The 26,392-nt window shown below is 43.7% G+C and overlaps 1 protein-coding gene and 1 long non-coding RNA gene across 2 annotated transcripts in view; both read right to left on the reverse strand.

Moving 5' to 3' along the window:
- Window positions 1-3,658: 3,658 nt before the first annotated feature.
- Window positions 3,659-26,392, reverse strand: part of LOC310989791 (protein NLRC3-like) — a gene marked incomplete at both ends in the record, with an annotated part of 32,385 nt that continues 9,651 nt past the window's right edge. The window contains 7 exons of the mRNA XM_083976940.1: window positions 3,659-3,692; window positions 4,486-4,659; window positions 5,829-6,002; window positions 7,337-7,513; window positions 8,780-8,953; window positions 18,568-20,141; window positions 20,430-20,704. Of these exons, the coding sequence (XP_083833066.1) occupies window positions 3,659-3,692; window positions 4,486-4,659; window positions 5,829-6,002; window positions 7,337-7,513; window positions 8,780-8,953; window positions 18,568-20,141; window positions 20,430-20,704 (2,582 nt within the window). The remainder of the gene's footprint in view (window positions 3,693-4,485; window positions 4,660-5,828; window positions 6,003-7,336; window positions 7,514-8,779; window positions 8,954-18,567; window positions 20,142-20,429; window positions 20,705-26,392) is intronic.
- On the reverse strand, window positions 13,318-14,800 carry LOC310989480. The gene is made up of 3 exons (XR_014595539.1): window positions 14,574-14,800; window positions 14,226-14,330; window positions 13,318-14,146 (listed from the first exon to the last, which is right to left on the reverse strand). It is a non-coding gene; the product is annotated as an uncharacterized lncRNA (long non-coding RNA).

Below are 26,392 nucleotides of genomic sequence, written 5' to 3' on the forward strand. Positions count from 1 at the left end.
AGCTCTAGGTTCTATTTTAATACTGTGAAAGTATCAAAGCCTCAGTCCACAGAGAAATGCACACAGCCTGTATTCAGAAACTGAGCTTTAAAACCAGCCGTCAGGACTTCCTGTCACTTTGTGATGTCACAACAAAGCCCTGCCCCCTCACCACCTGGACCCACCATCCAACAACTTGCAGGATTTGGTTTCTCTGAGTGTTTTATTCTGAAATATTCTGCTCTGTTACAGCCTCTCTCTCTCTCCCTGACAGGAAACAGAGACAGAGGATCTTGTTCAGTAACAGAGCAGCTTTCAGCCCGTCAGAGAGATGTGTGACCAGCTCGTGGGTCACATCATCATTCCAGAGAATAAACTCAGTGCACACGAAGCAAAATGGGAGTAAACAACTAGAAAATTCCCTCCCAGAAATTTTGAGAGGGCCACAATGAATAGTGATTGATCAAAAAAAAGCTATAATAACCATCAAAATTAATTAATACAGAAATAGAAGAGACTTGTGTCTACGCAGCCGACTGACTAATCTACTGAAACACATGAACATGGTCTACTTGTTAATGGTGGGGTTTTTTTATACTTCTCTTTTAAAGGGAGGATGGATCTCCCAGTTTGTTTGTGCTTGTTGCAAAGACAATAAAGACATCCTATTCTATTCTACATTTTAAAGCTTAAACTGAGTCTCTAGGTGAAAGTATGCCGGAGCAGTAGACGTTTGAAAAAGTCCAATCATTTGTTAGTTTTTTCACCTCCCATTCATTCTCTATGTTGCAGTTTTTTCTGTAGAGAAAAGTAATGGCACACTGATCCCGATAGAACTGCACGTTTTTATAAATAATTGGGTTAATTGAGTCGTGAATCGAACATTGACCTGTGACCTCGATACACAGTCAGAGGTCACAGGTCAAACTCTGAGCCTGACCAGAAACCAAACGTCTCCTCTTCCTCAAGCACATTTCATATCAGAGGAAGAGTCCAGCTGATCTCTGACCTGCAGTCTTTATCTTTATTATCAGTTATTGATTAATACTGATCTTGCTGATGATCAGATATTGCCTTTGTCTGGAATTACTACTGACTAGTTAATAATTATCTTCAGTCATCGTCCTGCTGTGAACCCAGAGAGAGGAAACGACCTGGTTTCTGATATTAGACCATGTTCATTATTAGTTCAATATATTATTGAGTTATTATCTTTACAACACAACAGAAAAAGTGTGTGAGCACAACATGATGCACATTTGATTCAGGCTTTTTGTCTTTGCAACAATAAATAAAGCAAATAAATCATGTTTATTTCAGACTTTAATCCGATGGTGAAGAAACACATTTTCAATAAAATGTTGCCCACTGGTGCTTTAAAGAGGAAATACGCAACTCTATCTATCTATCTATCTATCTATCTATCTATCTATCTATCTATCTATCTATCTATCTATCTATCTATCTATCTATCTATTCAGACCATAATAAGATATGAGACTTTTATTGATCCCACATGAGTGAAATATACTTGTTGCAGAAGCAGAATAAGTACAAGAAGTAGAAGTTTAAAAAAAAAAAAAAAAAAAGGTTAAAATAAAATATAAAATACACATAATTTATCATAATACAAAAAAAATCTGTGTTTAAGAACATGACACTTACATTACAGTTTTCCTCAATCACTTTGGTGCTATTCTCAGATCAGAATGAAAGTTCTCATAACTATTCTCATACTAGTCATTTGTCCACATCATAGTAGCAGTTTCTCCTTCCTCTGAACAAATTGGAAATGCTTTTGGACATGTATCAGTTGCTCTCATACAATTCTCTGCTGTTTTACAACATTATCATTTGTTTATGTCATGTCAGTCAAAATGAACTATACTTTTGAACGCTGAATAGTCTTTCCCTATAAAACTAATAGTCCTCATTTCATTGCTTGAGTCATCGCATACAAAATTGTTGAACTAGTTTTCAAAATCTGTCAAACTAATTTTAAATGTTGGGAAAAGCTGTGAATTCAATTATTCAAACATTTACAGTAAGGAACAACAGGTATGTGTAGTATTGGACAGTAATTCAGCACTAAACAATCTGCACTGCTGTCATTGTGTCAGGCATTACTGTAAGATACAGTGGGACAAGAACTTTTTACATTTACATTTAGACTTACAGCTTCACTAGAGAACAGATTTACTGTATTGTAATGTATTACAGCAACCACAGTAAAGATTTCCCATCTTTACAGTACGGTACTGTACTACAGCATTTTACAAGTAGGAAGCACTTTTACAGTATTATTGTTGTACACTACAGTAATAATGGTTGATGCAGTACATGTACTGTACATTACTGTAATTTTACTCTGCATCACATAGGATTACAAGACAACCTCACAGAGGTGGAAGAGACAGAGCCCTTTTTACTCTGCTACAAGAACAAGACATTTGTGCAATGGTGATTACAAACAATGGCATAAGGTTGAAAGAGATGCAATGTAAGGATGACAATTGGGAATATTGAATCTGTTTCAGTCGCTACAGTTGACAGAGTGATGTAGATGAAAATGTAGTGTATTTTTCCTTTGCACAATGCTGTGAACAAATCAGAATTGCAAAGAGCATATGCAGTAGAAATGTGAAACATACATATTCAGTATCTCCACTAAATACAGTAATGTGTAACTTTACTGTAGTTTTCACATGGCTGTACAAGTAGTGTATAGTGCTGTCTGGAGCATTTTCAGGTAGTATCATCACTTTCTGCATTGGAAAACACTTAGAGAATAAAGTGTCCTAATGAAAACATGACAAAGCCATTTGACTATCTTGTTCATAAACGATGGTGACAGGACTTCTCATTTTGACGACAATGACAGTTTCATTGACATGAGTACTTGCTTTTGAGGGATGGACAATCCATTTTGAGCAAGTGACGCGCTTTTGCAGGTCATCCACTAGGTTTTGCAGTTTGTGATAATTGTTCTGAGAAATGCACTAACTGTTGTGCAAATGTTAAGAGTGATGTGAGAAAAGCACCAAAGCGATTGAGAAAAACTGTAACTGTCGTCATAGCAACCTGATCTGAACCTCCATCATGTCAGGTCCAGAACACACAGGGATGATGGTGGACCATAGACTGTAAAAAGAATGGACGTAGCACCGTGACGTCACCCATTGGTTTTGGTGAGTCTGTTTTGTGCCGCTACTACGGGGGTTTGAACCGCGCCATGTTGGATTCTACTTGCCATATTTGGAGCGGTGTGGCCGTTGGCCGGCCGAGGGCCCGCCCACTGGCCTCGAAGCAGTGGTCTCCGGACCTGTCACTCAACGGTTCTGCGCCCCAATTGGCCAGAACTTTAAACCTAATAATAGTAAAACGGTAGAGTTTTAAAAAAATTCACCCCCCTCAGAGTGTGTGCGGGGGTAGAAACTATCGATTGAGACCAAAAAAATGAAATGTACCAGGCTGTAAATATGTTTTTTTAAGCTGTAAAATCGGCTATTTTAACATGGGGCTCAATTGGAGTTGCTCCCTTCTGGAGCCAGCCCCCAGCGACAGCCGGGGGGATTGCAGCTTTTTGAACGCGGAAGTGAGCTTCACTTCTCAGACCGACAACTGCCCCCTTGTGGTGGACTGGACACACACACACACACACAAACAAACAGAGTCCTCTTCAGTAGTCTGATTCCCAGTCTGAAGTTTCCAAGCTGTGAAGAGAAGCAGAGGACAGAGGTGATTGATCAGTAATTGATCAGTGATGTCTCTCTCTCTGCTCTGATTGGCTGACTGTTGTCTCTCTGCTCTGATTGGCTGACTGTTGTCTCTCTCTGCTCTGATTGGCTGACTGTTGACTCTGTTATTGTCTCACTGACTTTAGTCCAATAGTGCTGAAAGCAGCACAGACTGACTCCGCCCCCCTACTGACCTCACAGTCTCCAGTCTACAGTCTGGACTCTTCACAAGATCATCCAGATCCTTCATGTCTGAAGACTTCAGGTTGTTCTGACTCAGGTCCAGTTCTCTCAGGTGGGAGGGGTTGGACTTCAGAGCTGAGACCAGAGAAGAACAGCTGATCGCTGACAACCTGCACTTCCACAATCTGAATAAAGAATAAAAGAAGAAGATGAATTCATTGATGATCAGAGAGAGTTTTTTCTTCAACAGGTGAATTTCAGTGTCTTTGTCCACACATGAGTTGTGAGGATCTTGTGCACATTGTTGTGATAGAGATGAAGTGAGTTGATGAGCTGATACTGGACATTTTCTCCAGAGTTTCTAGAATGAGTCGTCTGACTGAGAGAAATACGAGTGTGTGTGAAGGTTGAACTGAAGTGAACAGACATTATTCATGACCACTGAGTGAAATGAGCTGAAACTGAAGAATCATTCTCACACAACAACAACTGCAAATATTCAACAACCACTATTTCCCATGTCCAATCAGGTTCAGTTGTGGATCAAAGATCTCAGATCTACAACAGTAACAGTCAGTGAACTGACCTCAGAGTCTCCAGTCTACAGTCTGGACTCTCCAGAAAACCACTCAGAACCTTCACTCCTGAATCCTGCAGCTCGTTTCCACCCAGGTTCAGGTGTCTCAGGTGGGAGGGGTTGGACTTCAGAGCTGAGACCAGAGAAGAACAGCTGATCTCTGATAAACTGCAGCTCCACAATCTGAATAAAGAATAAAAGAAGAAGATTAATTCATTGATAACTGATCAATAATCAGACGCAGGGTTTCCCCCAGAAAACTTGTTGGGTCCGGTGTTTTTTCGTCTTCTCTGTTATTATTATTATTATAAATAACTTTATGATCAACTCGTATCAGGGTTAAAGACGAACTAAGCAGGATTTCTCCCGTGGCTATGCCACATTTTTACCTAATTAAAAAGCTCCGGATTAATTGTGATCGTTAACTACATGACTTGTGACTTGTTACAGTGAGAAGGTTCTCTGTCTTCACCTGGTGTCTCACGGCTGAAAACCAACCCTGCAACATCAGTACAGTTACTCGGTCGCCGCCCCGGTGTCCCAGCTCTCGTCTCTGCACACCGCGACACAAACGTGCTCTGTAACCTGTAATCTTTTGTTCATGACGGTTAAGACTACACAAACACACGGGCCGTAACATCGTATATGTTATGTAACGTTATCCATCGCTCCATTTATTGATTTTTCGCCGGCTTCGTTGTAAACAGATGCACATGGGTGAGAGGAGTGTAACCAAATAAGCGGAAAAGCGAGCGGACTTGCATAGTTTCCCTTTAAATCAATAGACAACTAACAGGACATACAGTGTCATCATCACACTGCTGTTCATGGTCTCTCTCTCTTTTTCTCTCTCTCTCTCTCTCTGACTGAACTGGATCAGAGTCCAAAGGTCCAGTCCTGATCCAGGACTCAGGTCTTTCTTGGTCCTGGTCTCAGGAAACTCAAACTAAACCAAATGAAACTGTTTTCATCACAAATTACAGATGATTTCAAACTAAACTTTGGAAAATTATCAGCAGGAAGGTCAAAGACAGAGAAACATCATCAATGTAGAGATGAAGTGAGTTGATGAGCTGATACTGGACATTTTCTCCAGAGTTTCGAGAAATACGAGTGTGTGTGAAGGTTGAACTGAAGTGAACAGACATTATTCATGACCACTGAGTGAAATGAGCTGAAACTGAAGAATCATTCTCACACAACAACAACTGCAAATATTCAACAACCACTATTTCAAATGTAATTAATCAATTCAATCAAAGTCAATGATTCAAGTTCTGAGTGAAGATCAATCAGGTTCAGTTGTGGATCAAAGATCTAAGATCTACAACAGTAACAGTCAGTGAACTCACTCCAGAGTCTCCAGTCTACAGTCTGGACTCTCCAGAAAACCACTCAGATCCTTCACTCCTGAATCCTGCAGGTTGTTTCCTCTCAGGTTCAGGTGTCTCAGGTGGGAGGGGTTGGACTTCAGAGCTGAGCCCAGAGAAGAACAGCTGATCTTTGACAACCAGCAGCTCCACAATCTGAATAAAGAATAAAAGAAGAAGATTAATTCATTGATAACTGATCAATAATGATTCTCTGTTATTATTATTTTTATTAATAACTAGGCGTGTCCTCCACTAAGGATTTTCATGGTTGAATCTGATTGGTCAGATTTTGTGGAATAATGTTGTTTTTTCCTCATTGATTCATGATCTCATTCGTGTCTTTTTCTGGAGAAAAGAGTTAAAACAGCTGAATAAACTAATTCTTCAGTTGGCATCAGATAACAGGACATTCTCCATCCGTCCTTTTCCTGATCTCACTCATTAAACTGTGATGACATCATCATCTCTCTTTCAGGGACGGTGCAGCGATGACGAGTACGAGTGTGTGTGTGAATTAACGAGTGTGTGCTGTGAATTAACGAGTGTGTGTTGTGAATTAACGCGTGTGTGCTGTGAATTAACGCGTGTGTGCTGTGAATTAACGAGTGTGTGTGGAGAATGAAAACGTGAAGTCTCGTTGTGAGGACATGATATGAGCATCAGTGCTGGTTCAGATGGGTCAGAGGTCAAGGGTCACAGCACTGTGGTGTTGTTGTTGTGTGTGTGTGTGTGTGTGTGTGTGTGTGTGTGTGTGTGTAGGTGCTGCACTATAGACAGAGAATGCGTCCCTTTGTTTAATATTGTAAATAAAACTTTAGGCCTGAATGTAGAGAGGGAGAGAGAGAGACAGAGACAGAGACAGAGACAGACAGGTCCGCTGTGCTCGATCAATCACTGTGATGTTTGTATCTAAACCGTCTCTCCTATATAATAAGAAAACAGATACATTTTAAGTAAAACCAGATGTTCAGCAGCAGGAAGCTCCCCTATATATTCACAATGGTACCATCTTTTCTTCATAACCACATTTTGCAACAATTCGACAACGAGGTTGATCGTCCAATCAGAGCTCTCTGAATCGAATAGTCGACTATTGGAGGTCACCCCTATTAATAACTTTATTGATCAACTGGTATCAGGGTTAAATCAATAAACTAACAGCACAGGGGTCAATGACGTGATGAAACCCAGTGTCAAGTGGTGTAACTTTGATTTTTGATAAAAATCTGAATAAAGAGGAAAATAAATCTGGACTCAAATGAGGAATTAATACAACTCTGTGTTTCTGGACTCATTTTACATCATTTGTCACAGATTATTTAGAAGAAGAGTTTTTTGTTTTTAGGACATGTCCTGCTCAAGATGCACTAAAATCTAAATATAGAAACACAGAAAATAATCTATTTCAATTTAATGTTTTCAGAAGAAAGTCTATTTTTGCTTTAATCTACTGTAGGTGGATCAGATACAACAGTCAGTGAACTGACCTCAGAGTCTCCAGTCTACAGTCTGGACTCTCCAGAAAACCACTCAGATCCTTCACTCCTGAATCCTGCAGGTTGTAGTTCTCACTCAGGTCCAGGTGTCTCAGGTGGGAGGGGTTGGACTTCAGAGCTGAGACCAGAGAAGAACAGCTGATCTCTGACAACCAGCAGCACTCCAATCTGAATAAAGAATAGAAGCAGTGAGTTGAGGACAAAGCTCCTTGTTGACAGCGTTCAGTGTCTCATCATCTGTTCAGAGCTGAAGAAGCTTCAGAAAGAACAAGTTTAGAAAATCAAAGTCCAACAGCTGAAGCAACAGGAAGCAGGTTAAACAGTGACAGAGAGAAAACAACTCATTAAAGGACAATTCCGGGCAAATTCAACTCGGGGCTGTATTTTCCTAACATTTCAGGTCTAAAAGAAGGAATCTGAAGATTTCCAGTTTAATGTCTCCTGTTTTGCCGTAGTTGTGTCTGTCCCCGCATCGCCACGGCAGCGATGAATAGAGCGAATTTAAGTTTCGCTGCTTAGGCTGTCTCCATCCCTCAAAGCCACAGACAGCGTCAGATGGCGACTCAAACATGCACCCAGAAGTTTATTTACTTCAAGCAAGTCAAGAGTTGATATTCCTGTGTTTATGACACAAACGGGAGCTTCCCACTGCACCTGAACACACCGAGCGTCAACTTGGGTCTCGCACCAGACTTTGAATTAGATCTAGTTTTACAAACATGTCGGCTTGCTTGAAGTAAATAAACTTCTCTGTGGACATGAAGCAACAACCTTCAGCCCATCTTGGTGAGCCTCCAAACAAACCAGCTGAGCCTCTGCAGCTGCTTCATGTCAGCAGCAACAAGACCAACACTAGCAGCTCTGCTCTCACCTGTCTCACCTTGATTCTCAGCATTCACACTCATTGACAGGAAGTGGCTGCAGTGTGTGCCGTGCTCTTCACTTCCTGCTTCACACTCCAGCCTCTCCCAGTCAGTTGAGCTACCAGGGAGCAGACTTTAGCTGCCAACAGCTCCCTACAGCCAGCCTCCACTGGAGCGCAGCTTTCCAGCCTCCTCTGCCTCTGCTGCCAGCTCTGTGGATCTCAGCTGCTTCCTCTCATGCTTCCTCCCATGGTTCTGTCAGCTCCACAACATCCACCAGCTGCTGTGTTTCTGACCACAACTCAACATCTGCTCTCAGATCAGTGCTGCACGTTGCTTCAACAACAAGTGTCTGAGTTGAAAACAACAGTTGTAGAAGCTGAGCTCGTTCTCTGCTGCTCTGAATCACAAACACTACGACTGCTCTCACCTTCTTCTCTCTGGACTCATCTCAACTGTTTTCTCTCTTCAGCTTCTTGAGAAAAATCCTCACACACAAATCCTGACATGTATGAACCAATGAGAAGCTGAAGCTTCAAACAACTACAACAGCTCCAGTCAGTGAACTCACCTCAGAGTCTCCAGTCTACAGTTTGGACTCTCCAGTCCAGCACACAGACGCTTCACTCCTGAATCCTTCAGGTTGTTCTTACTCAGGTCCAGGAGTCTCAGGTGGGAGGGGCTGGACTTCAGAGCTGAGGCAACAACTTCATAGTGAATCTCTGAGAGTCCACACTCACCAAGTCTGTGATTAGAGAAGAAACAAAATGTGTGAGAGTAAAATCAGACAATTTGTACTAAACACACACAACATGTCATCATGTGATCAACATGTGCTCTTCACACTCTGGTTCAGTTCATCTTCTCTCTTTGTGTTGGACATGAAACAATAATCCTCATCAGGGCTGGGCTGGAAAAACCCATTCAGATTCAGATCCACCTCCTCTTGAATCATCCAACATCCATTCATCAAAGCCCAGATGGATGTTTAATCCAGGCTCCTGCGGCCGACACAGGTAGATGTGGTCAGGTGAGCTCAGGTGTAGAGCTGCAGGTGTCACCTGAACAACGCTCACACACACTCAGAAGATCTGATCACTAAAGTGTGTGTCCTGCACAGATCTAATCTAAGGACACGCTCCAAGTTGTCATGGTGACATTTAAGGTGGACTGATTGTTTTCCATGGGTCACTGAGCAGCGTGTGTGTGTGTGTGTGTGTGTGTGTGTGTGTGTGTGTGTGTGTGTGTGTGTGTGTGTGTGTGTGTGTGTGTGTGTGTGTGTGTGTATGCCGGTACAATCGTGTCATATTACGTGCGCAGCTATCAACTGGACGTGTCACACCCGCGTGCTTTGACGCCTGTGCAGCAGACAGCGCCTGACGTGTAATGTAGTTTCCTCATTGACTTATAATGGCCCCCCGTTCACGCGCACGTTCACGCGTGATGGCTGCTGCACGCCGGTAATCACACTACGCGTAGTGACCACGTGTAACATTCATGCGTTTTTCAGCAAACGCACGCATTAACGCTCGCGTGAAGCTGATTGAACATTTTTGTCAGGCGCTCACGCGTACGCGGAAACGACGTGCGCAAACTGTGTCACGCGTGACAAGAAGCTGCGTTCGTATGAAGCAGATTGTGCACGTCTGTCTGTCACTATTTGACTAATGTTGTTACGCGTTCACACGTGCGTGCGGTCGCAGACTCTATTGCTGCGCAGCCGGAAGTTGATCTGCCCGGTGTGCACCACTACGCGTAACGTGACGCGTAGTGTAACTTAGTTGTTCTGTGTTGCATTTTCATTTTCATCCAGTAGATGGTGCAATCGATCCAATACGAGATACAGATATAGCCTATAGGCTGTTGCATGACATGATTTATTTGTTCAATGAAGACAGAGAGAATAATCTGTGTCCCAGCTGGCCACAGCGGCCGGCCGGAGCCACTCTCTCCACACCTTGCGTCTGAGCCGCTGTGGACCGTGGTCGCCATCCCCGGGTCAAGCTGCTGCTCCGCCCCGCTGACCAGGCAGCTCACAGCGGCAGTGGCGGCTGCGGCGACGTCGCTCCCCGGTCCGGGACGGAGCGATCCGCTGTAGGAAGAGGCCGCTGCGAGCTGCCTGCTCCGCGGGGCGGATCAGCAGCGTGACCCGGGGAACTCTGGTGCACTGCAGGGATGGCATATGGACCACGGAGCTCCGGCCGGGGGGGGGGGGGGGGAGCGGACGCAAGCGGGGGGTGTGGAGAGAGTTGCTCCGGGACCTGGCCGCTGTGGAGCGAAGTTTCCAAATATCATAATAACAAAACAATAGAAAAGTCAAAGACTTAATTTTCCACGTTATTCTGTTTTTGTTTTAAAACAGAATAACAGAAAAACAAAGTTGTTTTTTGTTAGTTTTTTGGTTTTGAAACGGAAAAACGAGGAAACCAAAATCAAATTACGGTCAAATTTTGATTGTCTTTTTGTTTTTGATCTTAAACAACACATTAACGCCGATGACAGACCGGAAATGTCTGAACTCCAAATAAAAGCCCAGTGACTCGTGTTATAGCCACAGCTGTAGATGAATGGCCTATAAAATCTTTTTTTTCTTTGTAACTGTTGTGTTTTGAGCACATGGATACATTTTCACAGCTGTGTTTATTTTTTCACACAAGCTGATCGTTAACTAATCTTCCTCATGTACTGTTCTCCTCGCTCGTTCTCCTGATCCACCTGTTTGTGTACCTCTGTGTAGGCTCCACCGTGCCATGAGACAAACGTAGCGCAGTTTATTGTGTTTCACCGGCGAGGAGCTGTCATTACGCGCGACCATTACGCACGGCGATTCCCCTCATCTAAGCTGCCGATTAGACTGCCCTGTGCCGGGAAGGGAGCCTGATGAAATCCCGGACTGTAGCCGAGGTCTGGGACTGGATCTCATGTGACTGAAAAGAGTAGAAAAGAACCATAAAGGGGCCGCTGCCACCTGCCAAATATGCCCGGGGTTGGAGACCTCAGGGTCGGGTTGAGTCTCTGAGAAGAGCTGGTCTATCACCCAGCCCCATGCAGCATTATTCCATAGGGTGGCGAACGTTACTGCAGCAGATCGTAATATAGCTATATTCCTCAAATAAAACAATCAGTCAGTATTCAATTAATAGCCTGGTCTCATATAATGGCGTTCAAGCCATATAAAATTAAATTAAAAACTATCTATTTCATAGGCTATTAATATAGGCTACAGTACAGTGGCTATAACTCAATTCACTGGGCTTTTATTTTGAAGTTCAGACACTTCCAGGCTGTCATCGGCGTTAATGCAGGAGTGAAGCTGACCACCTCACCCTCTGCTTCAGAGAGGGACAGCCTGTCCGGAGCCCGGTTGGGACCGGAGACGGGCCGCAGAACACGCTGTGAACATGATCTGACTGAATGGAAGCGAAGCGAAGCGCTACAGCAGCGGAGACAGAGAGCCAGGCAGCGAGGAGATGAGGAAGATTAACTAATTAACGATCAGCTTGTCACTCATGTGTAAAAATAAACACAGCTGTGAAAATGTATCCATGTGCTCAAAACACAACATTTACAAAGAAAGAAAAAAAGATTTTATAGGCCATTAATCAACTGTGGCTATAACGCAATTCACTGGGATTTTATTTTGAAGTTCCGACACTTCCGGTCTGTCATCGGCGTTAATGTGTTGTTTAAAGGGACAACGAGGAGTTTCTATACGGTTATAAAAAAGTCTCACGTTAATGTGGATGAATCTCCGCTACTCACACTTGTTAATGGCTCCATTTTCGCTAAATATATCGATCTGTCTCTATCGTTATTTTGTTATTATTAGTGGTGGCGGAAATGCTGGTCGAGCCGACCAGCGTTTCCTTCATGGCGAGTTATGAGAATAACGCCGTAGAATCGCCGTTTATGGTCGGAACTACGATGGTATGTGAACCTCTTTGAACCTCTGACTTTAATTTTTGATGAATGAAAACATGAGTCCGTCTTGCGCCGGGTCAAAGAAATGTACGGTGCGCGCGGAGGCTCATAAATGTAGTGTGAAAACGCTTCGCTTTTCCAAAACTCCTCGTTGTCCCTTTAAGATCAAAATCGAAAAGGCAATCAAAATTTGACCATAATTTGATTTTGGTTTTTTTTCGTTGTAAAAACAAAAAACAAAAAAACAAAAAAAACAGCCTGAATTGTGTTTTTTTTGGTTTTTGATTTGAAACGGAAAACCAAATTACCAGCTGACTTTCGTTTTCTGACAGTTTGGTTTAAGGAAAAATCAAACTAACGAAACGTACACGGACCCAGCTGGAGATGTGCGTTAGGTTTGTGCACCTGAATAGCTGCACAGAGGCTGCAACACTGTCCCGGCCGAGTTTTTTTTTTTTTTTTTTTTTTACACTTTATTAATAATTATATAGGTACTGTAACAAAACTGTCGAGCCATCAGGAAGGTTGAAATTGAAATATGCAGAATCAGTGTCAACCATGGAGCATAAAAAGACATGACATCACTGAGCCTGTCCTAATATAATTATCTCATGGGTCTTTTGTGGTGGCAAAAAGTTTTCTATCCATTCAGTAAGGAATGAGCCTGGCTCACAGCTGAGCAACACATATCACAAGGTGAGGAGAAGTTCTGTTTAAATACCAGAATTTTCCATCACACAACTCTTTAGGCAGAGGCCGTACAGGGCCGTTTCAAACAATCTGACTGTGCTCATAGGCAGGACTGCTGTTCTATGTAAGGCTAAGCAGTAGTACTAGTAGTAGTAATTTATTTGTCCCCGTAGGGAAATTGAGTTGCAGCAGATCACACGCTTGACATTTCATCTAGCAAGTTTATTTCTTGATTGATGCACCTTTTCTATAACTTAACATTGGGAATTGTGTGAAAGGTTACAGAGGGACTTCTGAAATCAATGCCTGTATGGCCTCAAAATTAACTGAATTTGTCCAAATCGTAGCAGTAACCTTAATCAGTTGACTCAAAGCATGTTGTAAAATATTGACTGGGTGTGTGAGGGATTATGGTGGATCACGCAATGGGTTGTTTAAAACAATGCCACAAACACAGGGGATCCAGTTCATCGTATTTATTGTTTAGCTGGTTGGTTTCTGATGAAAAGGAAAAGGAAAGAACAGCAAAATATTAGTCCACAACCCACACAACTCAAATATTCAGATCAATTAACAACTAAACAAAGTGTACTTAATCTTGGTAAGCATAACTCACACTTAATAAAGAGTAGACGTTAGTGGTGGCATGGCATTTAAATGACCTCATGGTTTTTGTGGCCTGGCCTGGCTTAGAGGATTCACTTATCAATTATGCTGTTGTGACTGATCAACTGTATCCTATAATAAAAAACAAGATTTGATCCTGATGGGAGTGCTTTCTTCCAGCTGACCCAATCCACAAGGGAATGAGGTGTAACTTATATTCTATAGCCTTCATGGTGATTGGTAGAAGACCAATGGGTTGTTTTGGACATGTTACACACTAGACAAGACTCTCCACCATCAAAATAACAATTAAGGAAATATCTGTTGATACAAATGTGTGTTGCAATTTATTAATATTCATATTAATGCTCACACTTACTGTATCTAAGCTACTAAATTTGTGTCTGCGTTTTCATTTAGCCTAAATCTAATAATAAAACTATATAACATGTCTATATAGACCCAGCTAGCAAAAGTTATGTGTAATTTAAAATATGTTTTCAATCAAAACAAGCTCTGTAAGTGCGAGGGGCTGTTTAAAACCAAGAAAGTGCTTGGAGACTGTAAAGAGCATTTAAAACAATATTTATTCACAGAAATTATAAAATGGGGTGTGGGGGGAAGGAGTCCGTAATTGTGGTAGCTTGGCAACACCGATCCTCCACGTCCACCGCTGGTCTTCCACTTGCACACTGTCCTCTGCCGGGCGCAGACTCGGAAGCTGTGAGGGAAACAAGATGGCAGTCACTGCATTTACACCCAACACGCCACTTCATTTACGTCCTAAGATTGTTACTCACATGATGGGGCAGAGTATCAACTGTTCACCGTCACCTCGGGCCAACACCACTCTCGTCGCTTGGCACCACTGCTGTCACACCATCCTCGGGCGTCGGCCTTGTACGCTGTTATGTGGGGGGAGAGACTTCAGTCACTGTACTTTTTACACACATTCACAATAACTTTCCACGGCCAGGGATCACTACTCCCACAACGGGGGCAGAGTAGGGATGTAACGGTAATGGTAATACCGCAATATCACAATAACAATAGTGTCTCAATATTATTGTGGACATGTAGAGAATGAAATGACGCAAATACTGTAGATTTTAATACCATTACATCCCTAGGGCAGAGTATAAACTCACATTTCACTTAGTCCGACAGTCAATGCCCGTCTGTTGACGACAGCTGTCGCTCTCTTTTTTCTCCTTTCCCCGTGGATCTCACACTCCTCTTCCTCTGTCTGCTCGCTGCAGGTGTAACTGGGTCGGTCTTCAGGCCTTGACCACTCTGCTGTGTTCTGGTGTAGAATCAGAAACTGGCAACTCTTGTCGAACTCTGGTTTAGCCCTGTCTCAACAACACACCTGACGTGAAAAAGGACAAGCTTAGTGTATATAAAATGGTGAAAACCAGACACAACGTTACAGGCAACACTAGTTTTGTAGGCTCTCAAAACTCAGTTGTACAGGTGCTTTTCACCAGTGTGACATGTGTCTGAGTGGATCTGCTGTTAAACTATAATGTAAAAGTTCCCAATCATGATTTGGGTTTAAGGATCGCATACAGTATCTCACAGATTGAGTACACCCCTCACATTTTTGTAAATATTTATTGTATCTTTTAATGGGACAACACTGTAGACATGACACTTTCATACAATGTAAAGTAGTCAGTGTACAGCTTGTATAACAGTGTAAATTTGCTGTCCCCTCAAAATAACTCAACATACAGCTATTAATAACAGGATCACAGGAGCGCTGCTGGTGTCCCTCAAACCACCGGTGCTCTTGCAAAGGGTAACAGATCAAAAACAGAAAAAAGTGCAGGCACTCCGGTTGGTTTGAAAAAGTTAAAAACCCTTTATTTTGAGTGCCTGCACTTTTTTCTGTTTTTGATACAGCTATTCATGTCTGAACCACTGGTGAAAATGTCCAAATTGGGCCCAAAATGTCATTTTTCATCACAGCCTCAACTGTCTTGGACATGGAGTTCACTAGAGCTTTACAGGTTGCCCCTGGAAACCTCTTCCACTCCTCCATGATGACGCCACGGAGCTGGTGGAGGTTAGACACCTGGCGCTCCTCCACCTTCCATTTGAGGATGTCTCACAGATGATCAGTAGGGTTTAGGTCTGGAGACATGTTGGACAGTCCATCACCTTCACCCTCAGTGTCTTTAGCAAGGCAATGCATTTACACTGTGCAATTTAACACTGTTATAAAAGCTGTACACTGACTACTTTACATTGCATCAAAGTGTCATATCTCCAGTGTTGTCACATGAAAAGATATAATAAAATATTTACAAAAATGTGATGGATGTACTCACTTTTGTGAGATACTGCTTACCTGATTCAGAATTGATGTGCAGTCTGATAGCTGGTCTTCCAACAATGTGATGATCCACCGGTGTTTCCATTTAACTGGTGACTGTGTTATCTGGTGGCCTCTCGTTGTAAGACATGTTACGAGATTTGAATGTGTTGTGGAGGTTCATTGTAAGGAGTGTATGGTAAACTGGACTGAATCACTTATGGCCGCTGGGTGGCATCGGTTAGAATGCACAAGCCAGATGTTCCTATTAGTTTCTCGATTGCTGATTTAGAATGGTGAGTGTGTGGGTGAAATGTGTGAAAGGTACATGAAAGGTGTCTGGTTCTGTAACAGAGAACAAAAAACAGTTATCAGAACAGCTTCACAACAGCTAATATACAACAATAATACAAGCACATGTAGGAGATTTCTTACTATTAGCAACTAATAATCATTAACGAGCTAACTGATTAGCAGCACTGTCAATATAAATGTTCCACCTGCTGCATCAACCCACCCTGCGGAGGCTCTTTTTCGACAGCAGGGGGCGCAGTTCTGATGGTTAATTCTTATCTTGTCCACAGAAAGAGCCCAGTTAAAAGGTTGAGGTAAAGAAAAATAAGTAGTCTGAATGCAACACTGGACTGATACCTGATCGTCACTGACATCTAAAGCCTCGACTGGTAACAATTATTAGGGCAGTTGTGGTGAGCTAGCTCAATACTAACTTCGGCTAGCGGTAGCGGTTAGCATCCGCCACAAACACCATCTTCCCAGCTGACTATAATGGCATAACGGCATAACAACAGAGGCTCCCGGTGCTGCTGATGGCCGGCTATCGGCCCACGCTTCTTCAACATGTATCATCCTCTATTCTGCGCACAACTTGTCCACCTTGAAGGAGCTTATCACCCACCCACTCCATAAAACTCTGGTAAAACGGTGTTCAAACACACATTGCCAGTCTGTTGACAGAATAATTGAAAATACACTTATATGTAGAATTAAAAGGTGGTAATTGTAAATATTGCATAAGCCAGCCCACCCTGGCATACTCCATTTTCTGCCAGCATCCATATGAAGTTTAAGAGAGAGTTCTCAGGTGGTGTAATGTTGCCTGTGTTGGAAATATGATTGGTAAGAGCACCGGTGTGATGCTGCACTGAGCTAATTTAAGGTGGTACTGTGGCTTAAATCAGGCCCTGTGAAAATCACATTCTGAATGAAGTATTATGGTGATGTTGAGGTGTGCAGGCCTACGACTACAACTACTACAGACTTCAGAAAGCTTCTTGGACTGGTACATCCACATAGAAATCCTAACATGATGTTTTTCTACCAAAATAAGAATAATGATGCACAATTACATACCAAATCCTGGCTCTTGTTCATCAAGCATCTCCACTCCGTTCTCCTCAAGGACACAGAGATGATCATCACGTTTTCTCCATCGTGGCAGGTCTGATGCCTTTGTCCTCTTTTTTGACCTAAAAAAAAAACACACAATATAATCAAAGTAATGCAGTTAACCACACAGACTTCCTGCACAAATGCATCATAATATCTGATCCCCATGCATGGAATAAGATATTAAAATTACCTTTGTGTCAGGCTCTTCGTTTTACTGAGCGTCTCATCGAACTCAGCTTCAGCTGTAGCCACTGTATTATCTGTAACCTGTAAAACAGTGAGAAAAGTACAGTGAGGGCTGGCATGTAGCATTAATGTTAGCCTCTATGTTAACGTTAGCCTAATCATTAAAATCTACATCAAACAGTGCAGCTAGTAAAGTCAGCCAGTTTAACAACTTTGATCAACCACAAACAGTTTGTGGTTGACGACACTGGCTGGTTTTTGGAGGTAAAATAGCTTTAACTGTTAATTATTTAATCACAGTTTTCCATGTTGTTTGTTTACCTGAACGGGGGCTGCCTGTCGGTGAGACGATGTCGGACTTGCCGGAAGCTACGTCAGTCACAATGAAATCAGCTGATCTTTCACTGTAACCATAGCAACGATGGAACTCTGAGCAATCTTCGTAATAACTAACAAACGAAATACACATTAACTGAATAAATATAACGTTAATGATTAAAATAATGCAGCAAACGTTACCACAATAATGAAAAAAAACAACAACCACGACAGCAACTACAAGCTGAAAAAATCTTCGTCAAAACGAAAAAAGTATAAGACCATAGGTCGTCTGCCTTGAATGGTTACAAAGTTATAGCTAAAAATCTGTTTTTTTTCTCTTCTGAATATCCATTTCATTCGCACTTTCGGGAACCTCCAGCACCCACAGCATGCATGGATGTATTGGTCTTTTCCTTTCTCCTTTTCCTTCTCCTTTTTCTCCTCCTTCTGCTGCTTCTTCTTCTCGTCCGGCAGGCAAAGTCTGGCTCACTGCTGCCTCCCCTGGTTGACTAAAATGAAAAGGCCAACTACATTACACGTCAAGTTACGCGGAGTGGTGCGCACGGTGCAGATCAACTTCCTGCTGCGCAGCAACAACATCTGCGACCGCACGTACGTGTGAACGCGTAACATAATTTGTCAAACAGTGACTGACAGACGTGCACACGCTGCTTCATACGTACGCCGCTTTTGTCACGCGTGAAATACAACCTGCGCGTAACAACGCACGCACGCACGCACGCGTAACAAAGTAACCATGCGTGCACACACACGTCGCTGTGCGTCTTTCCAGTTGTTTTGACTTTGATTTCACCTCATAGTGTGTGTGTGTGTGTGTGTGTGTGTGTGTGTGTGTGTGTGTGTGTGTGTGTGTGTGTGATGGTGTGATTGATCATGTCTGGACTCACTCAGCCTTCCTGCAGTTCCTCACAGCTGGGATCAGTCTCCATCGTGCCCATGGTGATGATGTCTTGTACTTCTTCAGGTCCAACTCGTCCAGAACCTGCTCTGACATCTGCAGCATGTAGGCCAGAGCTGAACACTGGATCTCAGAGAGTTCCTTCTTTGATCTGTTCTCTGACTCCAGGAACTGTTGGATCTCCTGATGAACTGACTGGTCCTTCATCTCCGTCAGACAGTGGAAGATGTTGATGCTTCTGTCAGGAGAGATTTCATCACTGTCCTCTCTGTTTTTATTGCAACAACAGTCATCCCTGTAATCAGTCTCCATCTCCTTGAGGTTGGTGATGGTTCTCTGGATGGTTTCTGGACTGTTGTCTGTCTGACCCAGCAGACCTCCTAACAGCCTCTGGTTGGACTCCAGAGAGAGGCCATGAAGGAAGCGAACAAACAGGTCCAGGTGACCGTTTCTACTGAGGAGGGATTTCTGCATGGCTCTCTGCAGGAAGACATCCAGGGTTAAACTATCATGTTGTTCTCCCAGGAAGTTCTCCAGGACCTGTGTGTTCCTGTTGGTGAAACAGTGGAACATGTAGACTGCAGCCAGAAACTCCTGAACACTCAGATGAACAAAGCAGTAGACTGTTTTCTGGAAGATCACACTCTCTCTTTTGAAGATCTCAGTACAGAGTCCTGAGTTCACCAAGGCCTCTGTGACATCCAGACCACACTGCTCCAGGTCTTCTTGGTAGAACATGATGTTTCCTTCCTCCAGCTGTTCAAACGCCAGCCTCCCCAGCTTCAGAAGAACTTCCCTGTCGGCCTCCGTCAGCTCCTGTGGACTCGTCTCATGTCCTTCACCGTACTTGTTCTTCTTCCTCTTTGTCTGGACCAGCAGGAAGTGTGAGAACAGGTCAGTCATGGTCTTGGGCAGCTCTCCTCTCTGGTCTGTGGTCAACATGTGCTCCAGAACTGTAGCACTGATCCAGCAGAAGACTGGGACTTGACACATGATGTGGAGGCTCCTGGACGTCTTGATGTGTGAGATGATTCTTCTGGACAGATCTTCATCACTGGACCTCCTCCTGAAGTACTCCTCCATCTGGGCGTCAGTGAAGCCTCGGACCTCTGTTACCCTGTCGACACATGTAGGAGGGATCTGATTGGCTGCTGCAGGTCTGGAGGTGATCCAGACCAGAGCCGAGGGAAGCAGATTCCCCTGGATGAGGTTTGTCAGCAGCACGTTGACTGATGACGTCTGTGTGACATCAGACACAACCTCCCTGTTGTTGAAGTCCAGTGACAGTCGGCTTTCATCCAGGCCGTCAAAGATGAAGAGAAGTTTACAGACAGCCAGCTGCTCTGCTGTGACCTTCTGTAATGTTGGATGGAAAACATGGAGCAGCCTGAGAAGACTCAACCGCTGATCTCTGATCAGGTTCAGCTCCCTGAACGAAAGCAGAACCAGCAGACTGACATCTTGGTTCTCCAAGCCCTCGGCCCAGTCCAGAGTGAACTTCTGCACCGAGAAGGTTTTTCCAACGCCAGCGACGCCGTTGGTCAGAACCACTCTGATGGGTCTCTGTTGGACAGGTGAGACCGTAGAGACATCCTCTCTCTGTTGGACAGGTGAGACCGTAGAGACGTCCTCTCTCTGTTGGACAGGTGAGACTGTAGAGACGTCCTCTCTCTGTTGGACAGGTGAGACCGTAGATACGTCCTCTCTCCGTTGGACAGGTGAGACTGTAGAGACGTCCTCTCTCTGTTGGACAGGTGAGACCGTAGAGACGTCCTCTCTCTGTTGGACAGGTGAGACCGTAGAGACGTCCTCTCTCTGTTGGACAGGTGAGACTGTAGAGACGTCCTCTCTCTGTTGGACAGGTAAGTCTTTAAAGATGTCGTTGCACTTGATTGGAGTGTCATGGAGGGTCTTCTTCTTGGACGTTGTCTCCAGCTGTCTCACCTCATGTTGGGTATTAACCTCTTCACTCTGTCCCTCTGTGATGTAGAGCTCAGTGTAGATCCTGTTGAGGAGGGTTCCACTTCCTGTTCCACTTCCTGTTCCCTCGGTTCCTTCAGTCACTCGTTCACATCTGCTCCTCAGACTGATCTTATGTTGATCTAAAACCTCCTGCAGACCACGATCTGCTGAGAGAGAAGAGACAGAGTCAGACTGAAGACAGAGAGTCTGACAATCTGATCAGATTATTTTCATCAGCTACAGAAAAACTACAGACAACAAAGAGAAGGTTTGAATCATCATCTTAAATGTCAGTGCTGTGTGATGGAACAATGACTCTGGAGAAAACAACAGGTCCTGGTTTCACTAATGACCACATCAGCAGACAGATGTTCAGTCTCACTTTGTCCGCAGCTGCTGTGATTGGCTGTCTGCAGTCCACCTCTGGTTCTGGGTCTTTTTCCATGATCCTTCAGGACCTCAGAGACACCACTCCTCTTCCTCCTGTCAAGACATTTCTGGATCAACAACATGTCACAGCTCCACATCTGAGCTCTGATTGGTTAACCAACTCAAGGGGGCGGGGCTTCAGTAAGCAGAGGAGCAGAGAGAGAGAAAGTAGAGGAAGACGAGTGTAGAAAGACGAGCTGTATGAAGACCTGGTCCTGAACTGGTCTGGTTTCTGTCTCTGTTTATCTGTTGACCTTAAATCTGGACTCTAAAACAAACTCCCTGTTAGTTTGAGTCTCTTCAGTTCTGCGTCGTCTCGTCTGGTTTTTACTCCAAATGTGTGAAATGACTGAGAAGCTGTTGGTGGTGTTTTCCTCTTTCAGACACTGATCATGTGTGTGATGTTGGTTCTGGACTGAGTCCTATCAGCTCTTTAACTAATGAGCTCCTCATCCAGACGCTGCTGTGTGGCTCTAATGAACCTGTGTTGGAGCTCTGGTCCAGTGTGAGGAGACTGAAGCTGACAACAGAAGCTTCAGCAGCTCCACCTGAGCTTCACTACATGTTGTGGAGAAGCTCAGTCACAGACAGGAAACAGGAAACACTGATCACTCCTGTCTGGTTCCTGACTTTTCAAAATAAAAGTCTGTGTGTATCAGCTGCTTTAATCTCTACTGTGACTTCAGTTTAAAGGCTGAGTCGTGTGGATCATTAAAGTGTCTCCTCTCTGTCCTTCTGTCCACTGACAGCTCTACAGACAGGTGGAGCTCACACAGCTATTGACATGAGATCAGCTGATTGTGGGCGTGTCTGAATCCACCTATGGAAACTGTGGAGGTGGAGACGGGGCTGGTGTTGGTGCAGCAACGTTCACACTGACTGAGGCTGATGACGCAGGAACATGAGGACGCTGTGCTTCATCAGTCTGATGGACAGAGTGTGTCTGCATGTTTCTGTCTCTGAGGTTTGTTGTGAACCTTCAGAGTCTGATGGATCTGGTTCCTGGTTTCTCTCTGTTTCCTTCACATGAGTCTAATGACTGAATCACCTTCAGCTCAGTTTACAGTAGAAACCGTCTCTTACCGTGACTCTGAAGGTCCAGGTCCAGGTCCTAAGTAAAGAGGTTGACCGTTGGACTGGTCACTCCGCATGGACAGACAGATGGATCCTGGAGACTCTGCTCTCAGTCTGTGGTTCTGACCTCTGCAAACACAAACATGTTTTTATTCACATTGATCATTGATCACTGATCAGTAGTGTTTCTTAAATCTCATACTTCTCTTAGTGCACTTCTTTGCAGTACACTATAAGGAAGTGCACTTACTTAAGCAGTGCGCAAATGTTAACATGGTAGTACTGTCTCAAATCAAACACTGCCGCTGAGCACTTACCGGAAATTACTCGACAGCTTCTTCTTCTATTTTTCTGGAGCCCTATCGCTGACAGTTGACAGTGTTTTTTGCCGATCAAAACAAGCTATTAAGTTGTGTTTTATTGTGTTATTGTTGTTGTGTTGTTTTGAGTGTTTTTTTAAGACATTTACGCCGGTGTCAGCTCCCTCGCTGCTCAAATCAACCGCTGCCATTTGAAAAGTAGTGACGTGCTTCCACTATGTAACTAGGATGGCAGCCGTTGAGGGTGGAAAGTGTCCAGCGATCCACATTCAGATTCAGCTTTATTTGTCCTTTACAAGGAAACTTGTTTTCACCTCCCCGTATGAAACACTCAACCTCAAGATACATAAATACATACATTACATTACCCACCCATACACATTAAACAGAAACACACATTTAGCGACCACACTCAATTTTCTGGCTGTTTGAGTGCGCATAATGCACTACATTTTCGCACACTGCTCAGTGTGAACCCACTTATGTACTCAAAATATTAAGTGTAAGTGCAGAAGTGTGCGATTTGGGACACACTAATATACAGTAACAGTCACCTGTTACCGTTACCCAGTCCCTCCAGGAATTCGCGATGTTGCGATCACAACAATTAACGCAAATTCAGCCAATCCCCGCAAATTTTTGCGATCTTGCAATTTTGTACAATCACTGCAACTTTTCCGCAAATTGGACCAATTGTTGGTGCTTTCCGCGAGTTACACAGCAGAGAGTGCGAGTCTGGATGGAGCGGTGGTTGAAAGTGAGTCCACGGAGGAACAGCGTGGCTGGGCTGACGGCAAGAAACTTGATACAACGTGCACAAAGTGATAAGTAAAGGAACACAAGCTGAGTTGAACGTGTTGAGTGTGTGAGTTGTCCTGGTTGACCACCCGAGGCTGTGTCAACCCCGCAGCACTCGCCGAGGGGGAATCCAGTGAGTGCGCCACCGCAGGGCCGGAGCGGAGCTGCCGGCGGCCAGGTGCCCCTTCCCCCATCCTAAGGCCCTGGCCCTGGACTTGAGTAGCCACCCTCCCCTTTTTATTCAAAGACTGGACTGTTTAATGGAATTTTAAAACAGTTCTTTTACCACGATTTTTGAACAGACATTTTAATTAAAAGTAGAACAACTTTCAACTCTATGTAATTTTCCTGTCTTGCCTTTCTTAACTCTTTGACTGCCAGCCATTCTCACAGCAGCTTCCTCCAGCTTGCCAGGCATTTTCCAGCTTTTTGACTGATTTCCGTAGACCCACCATATATTATGTACTGTTACTACATACACATTCAACCCATCAAAGGAAAGATGAGGGTCTCTACTTTCCAGCAAAAAAAACTGTTTGTTTCTATTAGTGCTGGGCGGTATACCGGTTCATACCGAATACCGGTGATTTTTTTTTTGTGATATGAATTTTTCATATACCCCAATACCGGTGAGTGTGTAGCGTACAAAACGTTGGGAACACAGAGCGGCGGAACGTCGCGCCGCGGGACATTGTTTGAGAGGGGGATTGTTTTGCAGTTGTACCAAACAAGCTGCATGCCTGGGTCAAAGATTGAATATCTTTGCCTGGGTTGAGCTGGTGAATAACATGCACGGAGAAAATGTCACAGCCATCGGCTTTAAAAAAAATCTCACGCTGATCAAACAACCATAATCTGTAGCCTAAATTTTTATTTTTATTTTTTTTACTTCACCGAGTCCCCCCCCATCAGATGGTTTAACCCAACCTGGCATTTGCCGGCATCGCCTGTCAATCAAACAACGGAGTCGGGGGTGACGTGAAGCAGCAGCAGCGCTGCTAAACCACGGAGGGATAAGTGATAAAAAAATAAAAAATTAAAAAAAGGCGAAACCAGCGCCGGTAAAATCCCGACATTTACGTCCACGAGTTGCAGCCCACTCGAGCCATCGTGTTTTTGTTTTTTTTTTCTTCTGTGGGGAGAAGTTAGCAAACAGTGGCATGAAGCTGGCTCATCTCCAGACGCATTCTCAACACAAAACATGCACGTCATGTCGGTGAGCCTCCTGACTGCTTCATGCGGAAACTTTATGAATACAGGTTGGTGTTACATGAGATTTTAAACGACAGCATCAAAGTGACCAACTTCATAAAGTCAAGGCCACTAATGCAGGTGTGTTTCACTGCCTCAGTTAACACAGACAGAGAGAAGTCCTCTGGCTCTCAACCTGTTGTTATGATCTGAAGCCACACTTCTGATTGAGCACAGTCCCCCCATGCCACCGTGTTGCAGGACACAGACTGACTTGCAAAGCAGTAGCCCTATTGTCTGGACTTTTTTTGTGTGTGAAGAAATGTTTATTTGATGTCATGAATTCATTTTGAGAACAGATATTTATTAGATAGCATTTTAGATTGATGATCATTCTCACGTGCAAAAATCTTTATATATAATCAAGTTGATTATTTTTTTAGTCTGTATTATATTAATAAAGGCTTCTGTATTTTGACTGCAACAGTCATGCATTCTGATTCCTTCACCTCATTACAGTTATGAGTGCCACTGCCACCTCTTTGTGAACAGCAGCATTTTGTGGGACCATTCAAACCCGTGTTAATACTAGTCTGGATACTAATGTTCTTCGACAATATTCACTCCTCGTGACAGTAAAATAGGTCATTCTAAGCCAATTTACTGTAGTAATTATTCTCTAAATTATTAGAAAATGGGGTTAACACCCAGTCATGCATGAAAAAAAAAAATACCGTCAAATACCGTGAAACCGATATAATTATGAAAAATACCGTGATATAAATTTTTGGTCATACCGCCCAGCTCTAGTTTCTATCTTGTTCCAGTCTTGTGAAATTGGCGGTTGAATATAGGTTAGTTTAGCCCAAAATGCCATTTTGGCACCAAAATCTTGAGAAAAAGAGGTTTTTGTGTCGGCTGTCATTTTCAGGTGAACCAGTACAATTGGCTCCTTTATATTTTGCTTTAGTGATGCCTCAGCATCTGTACAGTTGTTCTCTTGTAAACAACAACTAAATCAACACTGACAAATGACTTTTGATGACAAAAGACAAAACATTTAGCTACTGACACACACTACTGCAGCCTCTTTTCCTTCTTTTCTTTGAGTTACAACTTTTTCTTTCCTTTTTTTAGTGTGTGTGCGTACGTGACGTGTGCGTGTGCATACGTGTGCGTCTCTGTGTGTGTGTGTGTGTGTGTGTGTGTGTGCGCGTGCGCGGATCAGTTCGACAGGTTTTTGTAGCCGAAACACGGCACTTTAGATCAGATCCAGCTTCCTCTGGTCAGCAGGCAGCGGTCTCACTCACTCTCTCTGTCTCACACACACATCTACACACACACATCTACACACAGCCTACAGCTCTGGCTGACGTGACCCCTGAACTCACAGCCACAGACAGTCCATGTACGCTCACAACAGACAGACACCTTTAGCTCTCCTCGTCACGTTCGCCGGCGCCGCCCGCTCCTCATCCACACTAGATCGCGGGATTTTCAAGCTGCTATCTGAGTGATTTCTCGCAAAATCTGGCGACTTTCCAAACGCTCTTGACGACTAACGACGAGCGATCAACGGGGTTGTTGTTACTAACGTTTGTGCTTTGTATCACGGAGCTGCACGGAGCTGCCGAGCCGCCATGAGCCGCGCCGCCGCCCCCTAAGCTCTCACCGGCGGCCAGAGTGTCACGGAGCGGCGCCGCTGCAGTCAGACACCCGCTCCGCTCCGCGAGGGGGGAAAAACACGCTATATTTTTTATATCTCTCAATCCAAATGTGTTTTTCTGCACTTTATTTTGATGATACAAGTCTGATCTTCACAGAGGAGTAGGGCAAGACATTCAACATGGCGTTGCCATTAAAAAAACGCTAAGACGAGTTATCTCGTCTTTGGCAGACTACGCTTGGATTCGCTAAGACGAGATAACTCGTCTTTGGCAGTGAAAGAGTTAACAAGTGGAAAATTGCTGGTATAACAGGACCTCACATTATTTTGTGACATTTCAAAATTTTCAATTTTCCTTTGATTTTTAATTATTC

This window comes from Trachurus trachurus, assembly GCF_905171665.1.
Source record: "Trachurus trachurus genome assembly, chromosome: 8".
Taxonomy (NCBI): domain Eukaryota; kingdom Metazoa; phylum Chordata; class Actinopteri; order Carangiformes; family Carangidae; genus Trachurus; species Trachurus trachurus.